The sequence below is a fragment of the Gorilla gorilla genome, chromosome 11, assembly GCF_029281585.2.
Source record: "Gorilla gorilla gorilla isolate KB3781 chromosome 11, NHGRI_mGorGor1-v2.1_pri, whole genome shotgun sequence".
NCBI classification, from domain to species: Eukaryota; Metazoa; Chordata; class Mammalia; order Primates; family Hominidae; genus Gorilla; species Gorilla gorilla.
The window spans coordinates 68,686,563-68,709,054 of record NC_073235.2 but is presented as its reverse complement, the minus strand read 5'-3'; the positions used below and the strand labels follow the sequence as shown (position 1 = coordinate 68,709,054).

Genomic DNA, 22,492 nt, shown 5'->3' with positions numbered 1-22,492 from the left:
AATAATAAATTTAAAATGATTGCTCTTATTTCGTAGAACCAGCCAAATCTAAAGGATTTAAACCATTTAAAGATTCTCAATCCTTTTGTAGAGAATGTCTCAAAAAAAGAGAATAAGAAAAGAAAATAATTAAATTAAATTAAAATGATGTCCAGTCATAATTCCACCTACCTGATATACACCAATAGTTTCTCTATGGGGGAATCTTTAATGCTGGTAATAATAAGATCATGAACATTTAAATGTATATAAATATATATTTTTCATTTATGTTTATACATTTTTTTCCAGAGTGTACAGATTTTACAAGTTTACCTTATCAATAACAGGTTTTGGTTTATTATTTTTATTTATTTTACATTTATTTAAGCTATTATATTATCTTAGTTATTTTGTCTTATATTTTGCTAACAATTTTATTGTGTGATAATCATGTAATTTGTAAGCCTGGTGATCACAGAGTTCATGTCTTATTTTGTCTTGCTTGGCACACTGCTGAGTGTAGAGCAGGCATTTAATAAACATGAGTCGGCTGGTTGGTTTGATATCTTAGATATTTAAGGGCGGCTTTTCTAATTTGTTTATGTCTGCATGGCATTTCTTTCATGTTGCCTATTTAACATCTTACTAATCCTAATCATGCTTTTCTTTCTTTTGAATACTAGGTCGTTGTGAATGCACTCATAGGAGCAATTCCTTCCATCATGAATGTGCTACTTGTGTGTCTTATATTCTGGCTGATATTCAGCATCATGGGAGTAAATTTGTTTGCTGGCAAGTTCTATGAGTGTATTAACACCACAGATGGGTCACGGTTTCCTGCAAGTCAAGTTCCAAATCGTTCCGAATGTTTTGCCCTTATGAATGTTAGTCAAAATGTGCGATGGAAAAACCTGAAAGTGAACTTTGATAATGTCGGACTTGGTTACCTATCTCTGCTTCAAGTTGTAAGTGTCCCCTTTCATGAGTGCTTGGTATTTTAATAGATATTGGACGAAGGATATAAGTTATTCTTTAAATAGTCTATTAATTATAAATTGAAGATAAAATACTGTGTGGTTTTTAAAACAGTGCCAGTCTTGGCCGGGCGCAGTGGCTCATGCCTGTAGTCTCTTCACTTTGGGAGGCCAAGGTGGGCAGATCATGAGGTCAGGAGTTCGAGACCAGTCTGGCCAACATAGTGAAACCCCATCTCTACTAAAAATACAAAAAAATTAGCTGGGTGTGGTGGCAGGCGCCTGTAATCCTAGCTGCTTGGGACGCTGAGGCAGGAGAATCACGGGAACCTGGGAGGCGGAGGTTGCAGTGGGCCGAGATCGTGCCACTGCACTCCAGCCTGGGCTACAGAGCGAGACTCTTGTCTCAAAAAAAAAAAAAAAAAAAAAGTGTTGGTCTTTCCTAGAACATGTTCCTACATGAATAAGAAGCATGGGTTCTGTTGCATTTGAGTTATTAATTTATAATTGACTCTTTGGTGTCATGTGGACTCCCATCTTGCACCATTCAAATATTGCTTCAAAAATGAACATTTTTGAACTTCCTGCTTCACACTATGAAGGGATGAGAGGAACTTCCCACAGGCATGGAGAACCCTTTAAAAAATGGAGAAAAGATGTTTCCTGTCTTATTCATAAAATTTTCCTTCACCTTTAAAAAATAAAAGGTTGTGTGCGAAATTCACAGGCAACTGTAACAATTTAGAAATAATTAACTAGGACGAAGATTTAGAATGTTACTTGGGAATATGTCCTTTTTAAAACAAATCTTTACATTAAATGGACATGTTGAATACAGCAAAACTTACTAGTATTACTTAATAATTGTGGTAACATTAAACAGACAAAACTATGTTTATGGCTATTTTAGAATATGAGCTTAACATTCAAATTCTATTAATGTTATTCTTAAAGGCAACTTTTAAGGGATGGACGATTATTATGTATGCAGCAGTGGATTCTGTTAATGTAAGTATTGATTATCTTAGCACTAAACTTTATTTTTAAAAGCTTCTTAGTTTATTTCCGTGATTTCCAAACTATAACTTCATGAAGCCCTTGGGACTCACACAGACAATGAAGAACATCCACCTGACAGTAGCCTAGTGGTTGTGAGTACAGCAGTTGGAGATAGAGCCCGATTCAAATTCTAGCTGTACCATATCATCCAAGCTCTACAACTGACTTTGGGCAAATTACCTTACCTTCTTGAGACTTAGTTTATCTGTCTAATCTATAATTTAATGAATCTATCATTTGTCTAATAAATGTCTATAATCATCCAATGCCTACTCCATAGTGTTGTGAGGACCCAACAAGAAAATAGAAGCAGGGCACTTAGTGCAGGCTGGCATTACTAAATGCTCAGTAAATATTTGCTTATCAAAATAAAAATAAAATAATTTTAATGTATAGCTTTTACTGTTTTTACAGTTTAAAACACCTTGGATGAGTTTATGTAAAATAAGTTCCATGCTAAGAAACTTTAATGATTACTCCCTAGGTAATATTTTTACAAAATATAATAAAGATGTATTTGGAATCAAATGAAAATACATGGCAAAATGTATATAAATATGATAATGTCTCATTTACAGTACTTTTGGAAATAACATATACATAGTATGTCACTTAGTTATGGAATTTTCCTACCAATATGAGCACAAATATGCATATGATTAAGCCCTTTGTAGTTATTTGAAGATTATATTATTTATTACATAAGTATGTAATAAATAATAAGTATGTAATGAATACATGTTGAATAAATTGTTAAGAGTGATTATGTTAAACCTCAACAATGCTATGGCTTCTTAAATCCTATGTTTACCTAGGATAGCACTGTTTGAATTACCTGGTCAAACCATGTGAAAAAGAAAATAATGAATGTTACTGTCCATATAATGCTAACTTTTGTAAATTTTATAGGTAGACAAGCAGCCCAAATATGAATATAGCCTCTACATGTATATTTATTTTGTCGTCTTTATCATCTTTGGGTCATTCTTCACTTTGAACTTGTTCATTGGTGTCATCATAGATAATTTCAACCAACAGAAAAAGAAGATAAGTATTTCAAATATTTTTCATTGTAATGAAAGGGATGAACAATTATTTTCCAAAAAAGATAATGTAAAGTTTAATTTGATATCAATTCATGATTAGTTTTATTAGAACTTCATTTATTTTTCAAATAATTGACTAGTATACAATTACAAATATGCTTAATCTTATTCATTTTTGCACAGAAAACAATTTTCTAAATAATAGGTTCTGGCTAACTTATGATTTAGGTTAAACCCATAGGTTTTGAGCAATATATCAACTATTCTGTTTTTTCCAATGTTTCCTATAGAGGATTGAATAATTAAGAAAAATCAATACACTATTTATTCAAAACACATTTTATAAGTAGTTATTTATTTTATTTTGTGTAATATATATTGGGTTGGAGCTTGGGGAGACCAACGTAAGATATGGTTCCTGAGCTCAAGGAGTTTATGTCATAGCAGAATAAATAACACAGGTAATGAAAATTAAGACTTGTTGAATATTGTAATTTGAGCAATCTTCTGAAATTTTTAATTAATTAATCTTCACATCAACTGTATTAGTTTCTTTGACCTACGAGAACAGGATAATACAAACCTGAGGGCTTAAAACAAGAGAAATATATTCTCTCACACTTTTGGAGGTTAGAAGTCCAAATTCAAAGTGTCAGCAGGTCCATGTTCTCTTTAAAGCCTCTAAGGAAATATATTTTATTGCCTCTTCCAGCTTCTGGTAGCCCAACTGTTTCTTGGTTTATGGCAACAGAACTCCAATCTCTCCCATTATAGTGACATGCCATTTTCCCTCTGTGTGTCTTTCTCCTCTACTAGTAAGGATGCCAGTCACACTGGATTAAGAGCCCACTCCACTCCAGTATGACTTCATCTTCATTACATCTGCAATGACATTATTTTCAAATAAGGTCACATTCTGAAGTGCTAAGGGTTAGGACTTATATGTACCTTCTTAGGGCACACAATCCAACCCATAACATCAATCACAAAAGGTATTATTACAGAGTCTCTTTCATAAATGAGGAAAGGCACACAGAGGTTAAGTGACTTACCCAAGGTCATATATCGAGTATGTGATGAAGGTTAGATAGAGTCAGTAGTAAATTCAATGTATCTTGTACTCTATTAAACTCTCTACTATGCTCTATCCTCAAATACTATAATCATGATAAATACAATAAGAAAAATTAACAAGCACAAAAAATATACATGACAGTCAGAGTAAAAATAGATGCTGCTATGGAATGGTTTATGAAATACGTGACAATTGAGAAGGCTTTGGAAGGTGGGAAAGAAGACATGTAGCAACGGAGAGGCAAAAGAATGGCTAACCCACATGGAGTGAAACAGAAATGAATGAGCAAATGAATTGTGTTGATAAAAGAGGCAGCAATTCAGGGGGGATAGCAATGCTTTCGGTTTTGAAGAAATTTAAGATTTGGAGAAATAGTAAAAGATGAGGTTTTGACCTGCCTGAGAGTAGATATAAAAAGCCGTATTAGACCTTTTTTAATAGCAGCTGGTGTTTCATTCATATATGTTGAGTAGGGAAGAATATGGAAGCAGGAGATTGATGTTTATTAAGACTCCATGATATGTCAGATCCTGTGTAAAATACTTCTAACATAATTGTAGTCAAATTTTACAACAAATCTAAAAGACATAGTATCCTCATTTAACCTCTCAGAAAAATTATCTTATTTGCACGTGGCCTGACAGCTAAAAAGTAGTTTCATTATGGATCTAGCTCCAGAATTGCTTTTTCTAGAGTCTGAGACTGAGCTTTACAAAAAATTAATCTAGTAGTGATGCATAAAATGACTAGGGAAGGACCAAAGACTATTTCAGACCCTGCTTGACCTGCCACCTGGACCACACTAAGTCTCCAAATTAGTCCTGTGTGGCAATGGAGAATAGGAAATATGTTCCATTAAAACATTTTAGAGGGTAGAATCTACAGTATTGCTTGTGATTTGCAAGAGATAAAGGAGTCTAATTCTGGAGTTTCTTGTCAACTAACTGAGATACTCTGGTTGTGGTACCACCTATACAAAAAGAGATCTTTGGAGACTAAATGGCAGAATTACAAAAGAGAATAATAATTTCGGGTACTGGCTTAGCATCTAAGAAGACAGATGTACATGTACCAAAATGTCATTAGTGTGCATGATTGACTATTTGCAAGTAGACAAAAATTTAGTAAATATTGCATTATTTATCCTGACATTTACAAATACAGATGTTTATTTTTAAAGATTTTTAAATCTCATGTTCCATTTTACATTTTATAAAGCGTACACTGATTTTCAATTTATTTTTCTCAACTTAAGCATTATATATACACATATGTAATATATAAGCACACACAAGTAATTCCTCAGTCTTCCCTGCATAGGATAAATTAAACGTGTCTAGAAAGAGCAGTATGAGCTAAATAAAACAGCCAACGTCCAATTGACTTTAATCTTCCTGCTTGTCAATGTTATTCTTACAACATTTCTACTGCAGGAAGTAAAATAGGATGGGTTGATACTATCACCACCAAAGTCAGGAAACAGTTACTGATTTAGAAGCATCAAAAACTCATATCCCCTATCATTCTTCCAGTATTTCATCTTGCAATCTAAGTATAGCTTTTATTTTCTGACCTTTTCTGAATGATTTAGAATTTCTTTCCACTCTTCCCTGAAAAAACATGACCAACACTTCAATTAGTTAACACATGCTATGTAGAAGTACGTAGTAGATGCTTTGTGATGAACTCGTTTATTTCAAAGAGAAAAAACAAATGAAAGTGGTATCCTTTTCTTTGCCTTTCCTAATTTTAATTATTGTGGTAAGGAAACTTAATATGAGATCTACCTGCTTAACAAAATTTTTAACTATACTATATATATTGTTAACTATAGTTACGAAGTACTACAGGAAGTCCCTAGAACTTATTCATCTTGCATAATTGAAACTTTATTTCTGTTGAATAGCAATTCTCCATTCTCCCATCCTTTCATGCCCTGGCAATCACCATTCTTCTCTCTGTTTCCATGAGTTTGACCATTTTAGTTACTTCACTGAAGTGGAATTATGCAATATTTTTCCTGTTACTTCACTCAGCATAAATTTATCCAGGTTCATTCAAGTTGTTGCATATGGCAGGATTTCCTTCTTTATAAGGCTGAATAGTGTGTGTTTGTGTGTGTGTGTGTGTGCGCACACGCACATGCAGGTATACAAATACCACATTTTCTATCCCATCATTCATCAATAGACATTTAGGTTGTTTTCATATTTGGATACAGTAAATAGTGCTGAAGTGAACATGGAAGTATGGACTGTGAGATCCTGAGTTCAAATTTTTAAAATATGCTCAGATGTGGCATTGCTAGATCAAATGGTAGTTATATTTTTAATTTTTTCAGGAACTTTCATACTGTTTTCTATGGCAGCTACATCATTTTACATTCCAACAATGTACAAAGGTTCTAATTTCTCCATATCCTTGCCAACACCTATTATCTTTTGATTTGGGTGGTTTTTGTTTTTGTTTTTGGTGATAGCCATCCTAGCAGGTATGAGATGATATCTTATTACAGTTTTTTGTTGTTGTTTGTTTGTTTGTTTTTGAAGGAGTCTCACTCTGTCACCAGGCTGGAGTGCAGTGGCGCGATCTCGGCTCACTGCAACCTCCGACTCCCTGGTTCAAGTGATTCTCCTGCCTCAGCCTCCCAAGTAGCTGGGATTACAGGCATGTGCCACCATGCCCAGCTAATTTTTGTATTTTCAGTAGAGATGGAGTTTCACCACTTTGGCCAGGATGGTCTTGATCTCCTGACCTCATGATCCACCCACCTTGGCCTCCCAAAGTGCTGGGATAACAGGCATGAGCCACTGCACCCGGCCCTCATTACAGTTTTTATTTGAATTTTCTGATGATTAGTGATATTGAGCATCTTTTCATATACATGTTGGCCATTTGCATGCCTTCTTAAGTTGCAGGAGTTCCCTATATATTTTGGATATTAACCATTTATTAGATATATAGTTGGAAATATTTTCTCCCATTCTGTAGGTTGCTTTTTCACCCTCTTGAATGCTTCCTTTTTTTCCCAAAGCTTTTTAGTTTGATATGGTCTCAATTGTCTATTTTTGCTCTTGTTTGAATTTTGGAGTCATTTCCAAGAAATCACTGTCAAGAACAGTATCATGAAGCTTTCCTGCTATGTTTTCTTCTACGAGTTTTACAGTTTTCAGGTCTTAGTTTTAAATGTTTAATCTATTTTGAGTTTATTTTTGTGTATGGTATAATATAAGAATTCAATTTTATTTTTTTATATGTGAATATCCAGTTTTCCCAACATTATTTGTTGAGTGGCCTCTTTTCTATTGTGTATTCTTGGCACCCCTGTTGAATATGAGTTAACTATTTATGCATGGGTTTATTTCTGGGCTCTCTATCCTGTTTCATTGGCCTATATATTTGTTTTATGCCAGGACCATACTATTTTAATTGTTGTAGCTTTGTTATACATTTTGAAATGAGGACCTGTGGGGACTGGGTGCAGTGGCTCATGCTTATAATCCCAGCAACTCGGGAGGCTAAGGCTGGAGGATCACTTGTGGCCGAGAGTTTGAGACCAGCCTGGGCAAGACAGACTCCTTCTTTACAAAGATATTTGAAAAGTAGCCAAGCATGATGGCACACACCTATAGTCCTAGCTACTTAGGAGCCTGAGGTGGGAGGATCACTCAAGCCCAAGAGTATGAGGCTGCAGTGAGCTATGATCATGCCACTGCACTCTGGCCTGGGCAACAGGGTGAGATCTTCTCTCTCAATAAATAAATAAATAAATAAGAAATGAGAAAATGTGATTCTTCCACTTTGTTCTTTTTTCTTAAGATTGCTTTGGCTATTCAGAGTCTTTTGTGGTTCCATATGAATTTTAGGATCTTTTTTTATTTTAGTAAATAATGCTATTGGGATTTTGATATGTACTGTATTGAATTCACAGATCACTTAGGGTAGTATGGGCATTTTAACAATATTAAGTCATTTAATTCGTGAATACTGGATCTTTCCATTTATTTGTGTCTTCTTTAATTTCCTTCATGAACATTTTGTAGTTTTCAGTGCATACATTTTCAATGCCTTGGTTAAGCATATCCTAAGTATTTTATTTCTTTTGATGTTATCATAAATGGGATTTCTTTCCTAATTTTCTCTTCAGATTGTTTATCGTTAGTGTATAGAAACACAGGTGATTTTTGTATGTTGATTTTATATCCTTCAACATCTAGTAAATTTGTTTATTAGTTCTAACAGATTTTCCTGATGTGTGGAGTCTTTAGGGTACGCTCCATATAAAATAATGTCATCTGTAAACACTTTTTTCTTTCAGATTGGGATGTCTTTTACTTGTTTTTCTTGACTAATTTCTCTGGCTAGGACTTCTAGTGCTGTGTTAAATACAAGTGGCAAGAGTAGCCATATTTGTCTTATTTCTGATCTTACAGGAAAGTTTTTCAGTTTTTCACCATTGAATACGATGTTAGCTGTGGGATTTTCAAGTAGTCTTTGTTATCATGAAGTATATTTCCTCTGTTCTCATCCATTTGTGCTACTATAACAGAATACCACAGGCTGGGTAATTTATAATGAACATAAACCTTATGGGATCACAGTACTGGAGGATGGAAAGTTCATGACTGAGGGGCTGTCTGGTGAGGTCTTATTTGTTGTGTCATAACATGCTGTAAGGTATCACATGGCACAAAGAGAGAATAAGTGAGAAAAGGAGGCAGAACCTGCCTGTTTATAATGAACTCAATCCTGAGATAACAGCATTAATGCATTTAAAAGGGTAAAATTCTCATAACTTAAACACCTCTTAAAGGTCTTACCTCCCAATTCTGTCACAATTGCAATTAAATTGCAACATGAGCTTTGGAGGGGACAAACCTTCAAGTTATAGAAACTTCTATACCTAGCTTTTGTTTTCTTTTTTTAGTTTTTACCATGAATGGGTGTTGAAATTTGTCAAATGCTTCTTCTGAATCTCTTCTGATGATCATGTGATTTTTATCCTTCTCAGATCATGTGGTGTATCACATTACTGGTCTGCATATGTTGAACCATCCTTGCATCCTAGGGACAACTCCCACTTGGTCGTAGTACATGATCATTTAATGGGCTGTTGCATTCAGTTTGCTAATATTTTGATGAAGTTATTTGCATCTATGTGCATCAGGGATCTTGTTCTGTAGTATGCTTTTTTCTTTTTAAAAATTTGTTCATTTTTAATTGACAAAAATTGTGCTTATTTATGGGGTACAAAACAATGTTTTGATCTATATAAACATTGTAGAAATTTTCAATCGCGCTAATTAACATAACCATCACTTCACCCACTTATCATTTTTTTGTGGTAAGAAAGTTAAAAAGCTATTCTTCTAGCAATTTTGAAATAGACAATACATTTATTTTTTTCATTTCCTATTGTGTGACTTTTTTGACTTTTATTTTAAGTTCAGGGGTACATGTACAGGATGTGCAGTCTTGTTACATAGGTAAACATGTCATGGGGGTTTGTTGTACAGATTATTTCATCCCTGAGGTATTAATCCCAGTATGCATTGGTTATTTTTCCTGACCCTCTCCCTCCTCCCACCCTTCACCCTCCCATAGGCCCCAGTGTGTGTTGTTACCCTTTATGTGTCCATGTGTTCTCATCATTTAGCTCCCACTTATAAGTGAGAACATGTGGTATTTGGTTTTCTGTTCCTGCCTTAGTTTACTAATGAAAATGGCCTCCAGCTCCATTCATGTCCCTGCAAAGGATATGATCTCATTTTTTTGAATGGCTGCATAGTATTATATGGTATATATTTACCACATTATCTTTATCCAGTCTATCATTGATGGTCATTTGAGTTGATTCTATGTCTTTGCCATTGTGAATAGTGCTCCAGTAAACATACGTGTGCATGTGTCTTTATAATAGAACAATGTATTTCCCTTTAGGTATATACCCAGTAATGGGATTGCTGGGTTGAACGGCATTTCTGTCTTTAGGTCTTTGAGGAATTGCCACACAGTCTTCCATTATGGTTGAATTAATTTACACTCCCATCAACAGTGTGTAGGCATTCTTTTTTTCTCCACATCCTCGCCAGCATCTGTTATTTTTTGACTTTTTCATAATAGCCATTCTGACTGGTGTGAGATGGTATCTCATTGTGGTTTTGATTTGCATTTCTGTAATGGTCAGTGACATTGAGCTTTTTTTCATATGCTTGTTTGTTGCATGTGTGTCTTCTTTTCAGAAGTGTCTGTTCATATCCTTTGCCCACCTTTTAATGGGGTTGTTTATTTCTTGTAAACTCATTTAAGTTCCTTATAGATTCTGGATATTAGACCTTTGTCAGATGCATAGTCTGCAAACATTTTCTCCCATTCTGTAGACTGTCTGCTTACTCTGTTGATAGTTTCTTTTGCTGTGCAGAAGCTCTTTAGTTTAATTAGATCCCATTTGCTAATTTTTGTTTTTGTTGCAGTTGCTTTTGGTGTCTTCATCATGAAATCTTTGCCCATGCCTATGTCCTGAATGGTATTGCCTAGGTTGTCTTCCAGGGTTTTTATAGTTTTAGATTTTACATTTAAGTCTTTAATCCATCTTAAGATTTATTCCTCTACTCTAAATGAAAAATGTACATCCTTTGATCAACATTTATACTTTCTCCACATCGTCTTCCCCCAGTCCTATGGTAACCACCTTTATACACTGTTTCTGTAATGTTGACTTCTCACTTTTTTATTTTTTATTTTTTTATTTTTTTATTTTACTTTAAGTTCTGGGTACATGTGCACAATGTGCAGGTTTGTTACATATGTATACATGTGCCATGTTGGTGTGCGGCACCCATTAACTCGTCATTTACATTAGGTATATCTCCTAATGCTATCCCTCCCCCCTCCCCCCACCCCATTTTACATGTAAGTGAGATCATGTGGCATTTGTCTTTCTGTACCTGGCTAATTTTGCTTAGCATAACGTCCTTTAGTTTCATTCATGTTGGGATGAATGACAAAATTTGTTCTTTTAAAGTTTTGTATAGTAGTCCACTGTGCATACCTATCACATTTTCTTTATTCATTCACCTGTTGATGGGTACAGGTTGCATCTATGGGTTAGTGCAAAAGTAATTGCGGTTTTGGCCATTACTTTTAATTGCAGCAAAAGTAATGGTAAAAACTGCAATTACATTTGCACCAACCTAATATGTCTTGGTTCTTGTAAATAATGCTGAAATGAACATGGGAGTGCAGGTATACCTTTGACAGAACGATTTTAATTCCTCTAGAGGAATTAAATATATACCACTATATACCTAGAAGTGGAATTGCTGAATTATATGGTAATTGTATTTGTTTTGGGAACTTCCATGCTATTTTTCTCAAACAGCTGTACTAATTTACATTTTCACTGACAACGTATAAGGGTTCCTTTTTATCCACATCCTCATCAACACTTGTTATCATTCATCTTTTTGATAACAGCCATTCTAAGAGGTGTGAGGTAATATTTCATTGGGATTTTAATTTGCACTTTTCTGATGATTCGAGATGTTGAGCATTTTTTAATATATCTATTGGCCATTCATATCTCTTCTTTTGAGAAACGTCTGTTCAGATTATTTGCCCATTCTACAATTGGTTTATTGATTTTCTAGGTGTTGAGTTGCTTGAGCTTTTTATGTATAATGTTGGATATTAGCCCTTTATCAGATGTATGGTTTGCAGATATTTTATTTCAATCCATGATCTCTCTCTCCACTCTATTATTGTTTCGTTTGCTGTAAAGAACCTTTTTAGTTTGATCTAATCCAACTTGTCTCTTATTGTCTTTTGTTACCTGTGCTTTTAGAGTCCTAGCCAAGAAATCCTTGCCCAGATAAATGTCATAGAGCTTTTCTTTTATGTTTTCTTCTAGTAGCTTTATAGTTTCATTTCTTATATTTAAGTCTTTTACTTGTTTGGTTTTATAAAAATATGGTATGAGAAAGGGCCCAATTTCATTCTTTTGCATAAGGAATATTCAGTTTTCCCAACACCATTTATTGAAGAGATCGTCCTTTCCCCCATTGTTTATTCTTTGCACCTTTGCTGAAAATCAATTGACTATAAATAATTGGGTTTATTTCTGGGCTTTTTATCCTTTTCCATTAGCCAATATATCTGTGTTTATAACAATAGCATAGCTTTATATTTTGAAATGACAGAGTATTGCACCTCTAGCTTTGCTCTTTTTGCTCAGATTGCTTTGGCCATTTAGCATCTTTTTTATTTTATTCAAATGTTACGATTTTTTACTATTTCTGTGAAAACTGACATTAGAATTTTGATAGGGATTGCATTGAATCTGTAGATTATTTCGAGTAGTATGGACATTTTAACAATATTAATTCTTCCAACACATGAACATGAAATATATTACAATTTATTTGTGTCTTCCTCAGTTTTTTTAAATCAACTTATAGTTTTCAGTGTACAGATCTTTGACTTTCCTGGTTAAATTTACTTCAAAGTATTTTATTTATTTATTTTGATGCTGTTTTAAATAGGATTAATTTCTTAATTTCTTTGTTGGATAACTCATTGTTAATGTATAGAAATGCTACCGATTTTTCTATGTTGATTTTGCAAACTGCAACTTTACTGAATTTATGTATCAGTTTTAACAGTTCTCGGTAGAGTGTTCAGGGTTTTCTACATATAAAGATCATGTCATTAGCAAACAGAGATAATTTTATTTCTTGCTTTCTTACATGGATGTCTTTTATTTCTTTTTCCTGCCTAATTGCTATGGATGGGATTTCTAGTACTATGTCAAAAATAAGTGGTAACAGTCAATATCCTTGTCTTGTTCCTGATCTTAGAAGAAAAGCTCCCAACTTTTCAGTTTTTGCATAATGTTAGCCGTGGGCTTGTCATATATGGCTTTATTTTGTTAAGGTACATTCCTTCCATATCTGCTTTGTTGAGATTTTATTATGAACATATGCTGGATTTTATCAAATGCTTTGTCTGCATCTAGTAAGATGATCATATGATTTTTGTTCTTATTTTGTTAATTTAGCATATCACATTTATTGATTTATGTATGTTTAACCATTTTTGCAACCCTCAGATAAATCCCAAGTAATCATGGTGAATGATGTTTTAAATGTGCTAGGGAATTCAGTTTGCTAATATTTTGTTGTGAATTTTTGGATCTATGTTCATCAAGAATATTGGCCTGCAGTTTTCTTTTCTGGTAGCATACTCTTAGGGTTTTCATATCAGTATAATACTGGCCTCATAAAATGAGTTTGACCTCCTTTTCAATTTTTTGGAAGAATTTGAGAAGAATTCATATTACTTCTTTAAATAGAATTCACCAGTGACCTTTTCCTTTTTTTTTTTTTTTGGTTAGGAGACTTAATTTATTACTGATCTATTTTCTTTATCCAATATTGGTTTGTTCAGATGTAATATTTCTTGATTTAGTCTTGGTAGGTTGCATGTTTCTAAAGATTAGTTCATTTCTTCTAGGTTATTCAATTTGATGGTGTATGGTTGTTCACATTAATAGTTTATGATTCCTTGTATTTATGTGTTATCAGTGTTAGTCTCCCTTCTTTCATTTCAGATATTGTTTGAGTTGTCTTTTTTCCCTAGGTTAGTCTAGTTAAAGGTTTTTCGATTTTATCTTTTCAAAAAAACAACTTTTTAGTATTTGATTTGTTTATTTCTATCCTTATCTTTGTTATTTTCTTCCTTCTGCAAAGTTTGGGGATATTTTGTTCTTCTTCTTTTTCTAATCTCTAAGATGTAATATTAGGTTGTTTATTTGAGATTTTCCTTCTTTCTTTAATGTAGGCATTTATTACTATAAATTTTTCTCTCAGGGCTTCTTTTTCTACATTCCATACTATTTGTTATCTTGTGTTTCCATTGTCATTGATCCCAAAATATTTTCTGTTTTTCCATATAATTTCTTCTTTGACCCATTGGCTGTTCAGGAGCATGTTGTTTAATTTCCACATAATTACGAGTTGTTCAAGGTTATTCTTATTGACTTCTAGTTTCATGTCATCAAGAACAGAAAACGTACTCGATATGATTTTAATCTTCTTAAATTTGTTAAAACTTGTTTTGTGGCCTAACATGTGATCTATCCTGGAGAGTGTTTCATGTGATTTGAGAAGAATATGTATTTTGTTGCTGTTGGATGAACTGTTCTATAAATATCTGTTAGATCTATTGGATTAAAGTGTAGTTCAAGCCTTCCTCTAATAAGAGACTGCATAAATTATGTCAGGAGCAAGCCAGGGAAGAAGCCACCCTCCTGTTCTTGGTGGTAGAGACCTTCCACCTCTTTTAAAAGAAAGATTGTAGAGTTGGGATTGTCTCTGGAGGAAGCCAGGGAAGAAGGCATGGGGAATGTTATTCCTCTTGTTTAGGCTGAAGAAGGTTTATTCTTCATTTGCTATGTAGATTTCCAAGTACTGGAAGAGGCCAGAACCACAGGGAGCGGCTGGAAAACGTGCAGCCTAATGGTTTCCACGGGGAAGTTGGAAGATGGTCTGATCCCAGGAATTAAAGCTTCTGAGAGTGCTCAGGCAGTTCAAAACCCCCCATCGTTTTTTGTACTTGAGAGAAAACTCCAATGGCTTATCTCTGCCATTCCTCAAGCATGGTGATCTAAAAGCCAAGCTCTGTGTCAGGGACTATAAAAGTTGGGTTCTACAAAATGGAAAACCAAGGCAATTATGAAGATGATTTTATAATATAGTTCATCTCTTCTCTCTTTACACTCTAGAAAAAGCATTTTCTAGAAATAAATACATTTCCTCAAATTAAAAAAAAAAGTTGGGTTCTATATGTGTGCTATAGTTTCTCAACCCTTGGGAAGTAGCTGCAAATTTGGTTTTCTTCCCAAATGTAAGGCGCTGTGCTCAGGGTGGGGTTAGTGCATGAGTGTCTTTCCACTTTTTCTACCCATTTTGATTGATATGGATATTTTCTGTCCTCTGGTGTGCATGAGTTTTTCTACTGGATTCTGGGTTTCTCTGGAGAGAACTGATCCATGTGTATGTAGATGTTTACTTGGTACATCCGTGAGAGAAAAAATAGTCATAAACCTCCTATTCCACAATGTTGCTGAAGTCACTTCCTTCAAAAGCTGTAATTTTCTTTTCTTACAGTGTCTTTGTCTGGCTTTGATATGAGAGTAATTCTGGCCCCATAAAATGACTTTTGAAGTGTTCTTTCCTCTTCAAAGTTTTAAGAGAGTTTGAGAAGAATTAATGTTGATTCTTCTTTAAATGTTTGGTTAGACTTCTCCAGAGAAGCCATCTGGTCCTGTACATTTCTTTTTTGGGAGTTACTATCATTATCATTATTATTATTATTATTATTATTATTATTATTATTATTATTGGTTCAATTTGTCTATTCAGTTATTCTATTTTCTCATTATTCAGTCTTGGTAGGTTGTATATTTTTGGAATTTACCTATTTCTTCTAAGTTATCCAATTTGTTGGTGTATAATTGTTCATGGTAGTCTCTTTGATCCTTCTTATTCCCATAAAATCAGTTGTAAATTCTCCTCTTTCATTTCTGGTTTTACATATTCGAGTCTTCTATCTTTTTTCTTAGTTATCCTTGCTAAGGATTCGTCTATTTTATCTTTTGAAAAAACCAACTCTTAGTTTTGTTGACTTTTTCTATTGCTTTTCTATTCTCTATTTCACTTACTTAGCTCTAATACTTAATATTTCCTTCCTTTTGCTGATGTTGGGCTTAGTTTGTTCTTTTTCTAGTTCCTAGACATGTAAATCTATATTGTTTATATGAGATATTTCTTTTCATAATGTAGACATGTATCTCAATAAGATTTGCTTTTATTACTGCTTTTGCTGCATCTCATAAATTTTGGAAATTGTGCTTTCATTTTTGTTTGTTTGAACATACTTTTAAATTTTCCTATTGATTTTTTTCTTTGACCCATTGCTTTTTCAAGAGAGTGTTGTTTAATTTCCACATATTTGTGAATTTTTCAGTTTTCCTTCTATTACTGACTTCCAGTTTCATTCCATTGTGGTCATAAAAGATATCTGGTATGATTTCAACTTCTTAACAGTTGTCAAAACTAACTTCATGACCTGATATGTGATCTATCCTGAGAATATTCTGTGCGCACTTGAAAAGATGGTATATTAAGATGCTGTTGGGTAGCATATTCTGTGTGTTTGTGATCCATTTGGTCTATAGCGTTGTTCAAATCCACAGTTTGTTTATAGATTCCATATCTGGCTGTTCTGTTCATTATTGCAAGTCGGGTATTGATGTATCCTACTGTTATGGTGTTGCTGCATGTTTATCCCTTCAGATCTGTCAATGATTGCTTTACGTATTTACATGCTTTGATGATGGATTCACATATATTTATAATTGTTATATCTTCTTGATGAATTAACTCTTTTATCTTATTATTTTATGACCTACTTTGTCTCTTGTGACAGTTTTTTATTTAAAGTCTATTTTGGCTGATATAATTACAGGGTGTCCTCTGTGTCTGTGGGTTTTACATCTGTAGATTCAGCCAATGCTGATTGAAAACACTGTATTCATGGAATGTGAAATCCACAGATACAGAGGGTCAAATTTTTTTATCCACAGGTCCTGCAGGACTGACTGTGGGACTTAAGCATCCTCAATTTTGGTATCCCTTGGGGTTCTGAAACCATGACCCTGTAGATACTAAAGGACAACTGTATAGCCCCATTGCTCTCTTTTGGTTACCATTTCTACAAAATGTATCTTTTTTATGAATTAACTTTCAAACTATGTTTTCTTAAATCTGAAACGAGTATCTGGAGACAGCATATAACTGGATCTTCTTTTCATAAATCTATGCAGCCATTGTAGGTCTTTTGATTGGAAAGTTTACTCCATTTGTATTTGAAATAATCATTGGTAGGTAATGACTTACTATTGCCTTTTTGTTAAATTTTTCTGTTTTGTAATTCTTTTTTTCTGTCTTTTTCTCTCTTAACTGTCTTCTTTTGTGATTGGATGATATTTTATTGTGATATGCTATGATTTCTCTTTTTTATTTCTGTATTTTTACATGGATTTTCCTTGTGGTTATCATGAGGCAATCACAAATATCTTATAATAGTCTACTTTAAGCTGATAACAACTTAACTTCAATCATATATCAAAAATCTTCACTTTTAATACCTCCCTCACACTTTTTGTTATAAATGTCACAATTTACATCTTTTTATAATGTGTTTCTACAAACACATTTTTTGTAATTTTACTCTTAATTATTTTGACATTTAACTTTTATATTAGAATTATAAATGATTTATATAATACTATTAGAGTATTATAGTATTCTCCATTTGTCTATGTATTTACCTTTACTAGTGAGATTTGTGCTTTCATATGCTCTTGTGTTGCTCTTTACCATGCTTTCGTTTCAACTTGAAGAACTCACTTTAGCATTTCCTATAAGATAAATCTAGTGGTGATGAACTCCCTCAGCATTTGCTTGTATGAGAAAGATTTTATCCTTCCTTAATTTTAAAGGACAGTTTTTCCAGGTGTATTATTCTTGGTCAGCAGTTTTTTTCTTTAAGTATTTTGAATATATACTTTCACTTTATTTACTCTTTTAAAGTTTCTGCTGAGAAATCTGCTGTTCATCTTATGAGAGCTCTTTTGGACATGACAATTCAGTTTTTTTCTTGCTGCTTTCAAACTTCCCTTTCACTTTTGGCATTTTGATGATATTATGTCTCTAGTGGAGACTTGTTTTTCTTTTTTTTCCGAAATAGAGTTTCACCGTGTTGCCCAGGCTGGAGTGCAGTAGCGTGATCTTGGCTCACTGCAACTTCCACCTCGTGGGTTCAAGCAATTCTCTCTGCCTCAGCCTCCCGAGTAGCTGGGATTATAGGCACCCACCACCACGCCCAGCTGATTTTTGTAATTTTTGGTAGAGATGTGGTTTTGCCATGTTGGCCAGGCTGGTCTTGAACTCCTGACCTCAGGTGATCCACCCCCCCCCTCAGCCCCTCAAAGTGCTGGGATTACAGGTGTGAGCCACCACGCTCAGCCGAGACTTCTTTAGATTTGTCCTATTTGGTATTCTTTGAGTTTCCTGAAATTAGATGTTCATATCTCTCCCCAAATTTGAACATATTTTAGTCATTTTAAAAATATTTTTACACCCCTTTCTGTCTTCTCTTTCTGTGATTTCATAATGCATATATTGTTCCACTTAATGATGTCCCATAAATCTTCACTCATTTTTTTTTTATTTCTTCTTGCTCCACTGACTGGATAATTTTAAATGATCTATCTTTTTTTTTTTTTGGTGTCCATCTTTTGAGGGTTTTTTAATTTTATTTTTTATTTTTATTTTTTATTATACTTTAAGTTTTAGGGTACATGTGCACAACGTGCAGGTTAGTTACATATGTATACATGTGCCATGTTGGTGTGCTGCACCCATTAACTCATCATTTAACATTAGGTATATCTCCTAATGCTATCCCTCCCCCTCCTCCCCCCACCCCACAACAGGCCCTGGTGTGTGATGGTCCCCTTCCTGTGTCCATGTGTTCTCATTGTTCAATTCCCACCTATGAGTGAGAACGTGCAGTGTTTGGTTTTTTGTCCTTGTGATAGTTTGCTGAGAATGATGGTTTCCAGCTTCATGCATGTCCCTACAAAGGACTTGAGCTCATCCTTTTTTATGGCTGCATAGTATTCCATGGTGTATATGTGCCACATTTTCTTAATCCAGTCTATCATTGTTGGACATTTGGCTTGGTTCCAAGTCTTTGCTATTGTGAATAGTGCCGCAATAAACATACGTGTGCATGTGTCTTTATAGCAGCATGATTTATAGTCCTTTGGGTATATACCCAGTAATGGGATGGCTGGGTCAAATGGTATTTCTAGTTCTAGATCCCTGAGGAATCGCCACACGGACTTCCACAGTGGTTGAACTAGTTTACAGTCCCACCAACAGTGTAAAAGTGTTCCTATTTCTCCACATCCTCTCCAGCACCTGTTGTTTCCTGACTTTTTAATGATTGCCATTCCAACTGGTATGAGATGGTATCTCATTGTGGTTTTGATTTGCATTTCTCTGATGGCCAGTGATGATGAGCATTTTTTCATGTGTTTTTTGGCTGCATAAATGTCTTCTTTTGAGAAGTGTCTGTTCATATCCTTCACCCACTTTTTGATGGGGTTGTTTGTTTTTTTCTTGGTTTGTTGATTCTTTCTCCAGTTTGATCAAGTCTGCTATTGAATCCTCTAGGGAGTTTTTTAGTTCAATTATTGTATTCTTCAATTCCAGAGTTTTTATTGATATTTGACTTTTTTTGTGTGTGTATATAGTTTCTTTCCCTTCACTGATATCCTCATTGTGTTCATGTATCATTTTCCTGATTTTCTTTAGTTGTCTATCTCTGTTCTCTGGTACTTTGCTAAACTTCATTAGGATAATTATTATTTTGAATTCTTTTTTAGGCAATTTATAAATCTCTATTTCTTTAGGGTCAGTAACTGCGGATTTCTTTTATCCCTTTTTGTTGTTTCCCTAATTCTTTGTGTTCCTTGTGCTTTGCATTGGTGTCTGTGCATTGGAAGAATAGCCACCTGTCAGCCATCCGACACAATGTCACAAATGACACAAAACAGCCACCAAGATTTATGGACTGACTTTGACAGGGAAAGACCTTTGCCAATCAGCCTGGCTAGAGATACTGAGAGTCTCTCAAACAGCTAATCTACCTTCCCCTTTTCCTATGTTTGTAGGTGTATCAATTGTTCTAATCATACTGGTTCTTTCAGTGCTCCATATGAGGCAAGAGTGAAACTGGACCCTAGTGCAGCACACTGAATGTCAAGGACATTTGATGTGCTCCACTCCTCTCCCTCCCTTGAAAGTGGTATCTTGATGAAAATGAATAAATTAGCCCCTAGAAAGGATGGATAAATTGTTTCAAAGCAAGTAACAGGATACCAGCACAGTTATGATTGAAATGCCTGTTTGATTTGAAAGCCCATATCTTTTCCACAATGCAATGTTGCCACTTACTGCTTTTTAACTTCAATAATTTGATCAAAGCTTATGGCTCTATCAACTACCCATGCCTCTTTCTAATAACCAACCCTATTTTACTAGTTTTTCCAACTATTCATCATCCTCATAAGTACTTTTTTCACCTCTAATGATTTCATGTGAAATTAGTTTTTAATAATCATAAAACATACTACTATTAGAACAAAAGTCATTAATGAGTTCAAGTTATAAAAAGGAAGATTACATGATATAGTTATACAAATATATAATTACAAATTTGAGCAACTATGGAGTAAATTTTAACAATAACCTCATTTCATTAACTCTAATCTTATCAGGAAGGTTAATAGCAACAGCAGTAATAGTAACTAAAATGTAATGAAGACTTACCATGTCCCAGATATTATGCTAAGTATTCTTCATGCATTACCTCAATTTATCTTCTCAGCAAACACAAATGCAGTGACTACTCTTATAATGATGAGGTGGTTTTACTTAAAGAATTAAGAAACTTACCCAAGGACAAAAGAAAGGACTTGAACAAAGATGATCTGACACCAGAAGTGAAGTCTTTATTACTGTGTAATACAGCCTCAATGTAGATTGTAACACAGAAAAAAATTAGCCTGACTTACAGAATTCCTTCCACCTAGGTTTTAAAGGGATACATTTTGCACAAGGCCTAAATAAGCTATAGGAAAACAAAACACCCACACAAGTTTCTCTATTGAAGTAATTAATAATCTCCTATTAGTTTTAGCCCATTCTTCATCATATTGACAACCAGGGTATCATTAGGGGAAAACAGAATCTATTACTTTGATTTTCTCTTCGAAGTTGTTGGAGTTTTCTCCTCAGTTTTTCTCCAGCTTCTTCTGTCAAGTTCTTGGCATGCTGTAATTTTCAGTCCCCATTAATGAACAGTAAAGGATCTGGGTTTCTCTTGACATTGACATGAAGTCTGTCTCTCTCATGCCTTGCCAGTAGCTGAGATGAATATGAAAATTACATAAAGACTGCATATTAAATAGGGGAAAGCTGAATTAAAACACTCTAAGGTGGCCGGATATGGTGGTACACGCCTGTAATCCCAGCACTTTGGGAGGCCAAGGCTGGCAGATCACTTGAGGCCAGGAGTTCAAAACCAGCCCAGCCAACATGGCGAAACCCTGTCTCTACTAAAAATACAAAAATTAGCCTGATGTGGTGGCATGCACCTGTAATCCCAGCTACTTGGGAGGCTGAGACATGAGAATTACTTGAACCCAGGAGGTGGAGGTTGCAGTGAGCCAAGATGGTGGCACTGCACTCCAGCCTGTGCTTCAGAGCAAGACTCCACCAAAAACAACAACAACAACAACAAAAACACTCTAAGGCAGAAAGGGAAGTCTGGTTAACATTAGGTATTTGATGAATAAGAAAATTCAATACAATGGGAAGCTTCCCATTCAACAGCAAACAATTAAAAAGTAAGTAAATAAGAGGAAGCTGAATATTACCAAATCCAAGAGAATAAAGGGAAACCATAACCAGGTCACCTTTAATTCCAGCACCCTACAAGTTAAGTAATGATCTCAGAACTATAAATCCTTGAAAATAAATTCTTAATTATATGGATTATACTAATTTATGCTGTGACTAAAAAAGGTGAAATTATAGACTAATGTAGAATATACATAAATCTGTAAAACTTACAGCTAACTTAAGAAATTAGTAGAGAACAAAGGGAGCAACTGAAGCTTCTAGCCCCCTTTGTAAGATTTAGGCTTTTCCAGTCAAAAACCTCATTTAGATGTTATGTTATTTACTGTTGAATTTTAAAAGTTATATTTTCTTTTACGTAATCAATTGGAAAGTCCTTCAGTTTGGGTATGATAATTGATAACTTCCTCAGTACCTAGAATTCTATCGAGGATAATGTTGACATCCAATAAAGTGTTTATGTTGAAATCCTTTATTTAGAATTAAAAAGGTAGTCAAAGAGTTTCTTGAAATAGAGATATAGAAATGTATATTATCATTTTAGTTTATATTCATTTTTTATATAAAGGAATAATGGTATATTAAAATGAATATAAAATTAATACAATTTTGGTTATTGTATGTAGCCCCTATTCTTTTTTTATTATTATACTTTAAGTTCTAGGGTACATGTGCAAAACATGCAGGTTTGTTACATAGGTATACATGTACCATGTTGGTTTGCTGCACCAATCAACTCATCATTTACATTAGGTATTTCTCCTAAAGTAATCCCTCCCAAAGCTCCCAACCCCCTAACAGGCC

The 22,492-nt window shown here is 34.2% G+C and overlaps 1 protein-coding gene and 1 long non-coding RNA gene across 3 annotated transcripts in view; one reads left to right on the top strand and one right to left on the bottom strand.

Moving 5' to 3' along the window:
- Nucleotides 1–22,492, bottom strand: part of LOC109025994 (uncharacterized) — a 160,302-nt gene that overhangs the window by 76,282 nt on the left and 61,528 nt on the right. The window lies entirely within an intron of this gene.
- SCN9A (sodium voltage-gated channel alpha subunit 9) overlaps nucleotides 1–22,492 on the top strand; it is a 179,578-nt gene that overhangs the window by 141,472 nt on the left and 15,614 nt on the right. Inside the window, exons 22-24 of the mRNA XM_055380255.2 lie at nucleotides 666–947; nucleotides 1,911–1,964; nucleotides 2,925–3,062. Of these exons, the coding sequence (XP_055236230.1) occupies nucleotides 666–947; nucleotides 1,911–1,964; nucleotides 2,925–3,062 (474 nt within the window). The remainder of the gene's footprint in view (nucleotides 1–665; nucleotides 948–1,910; nucleotides 1,965–2,924; nucleotides 3,063–22,492) is intronic.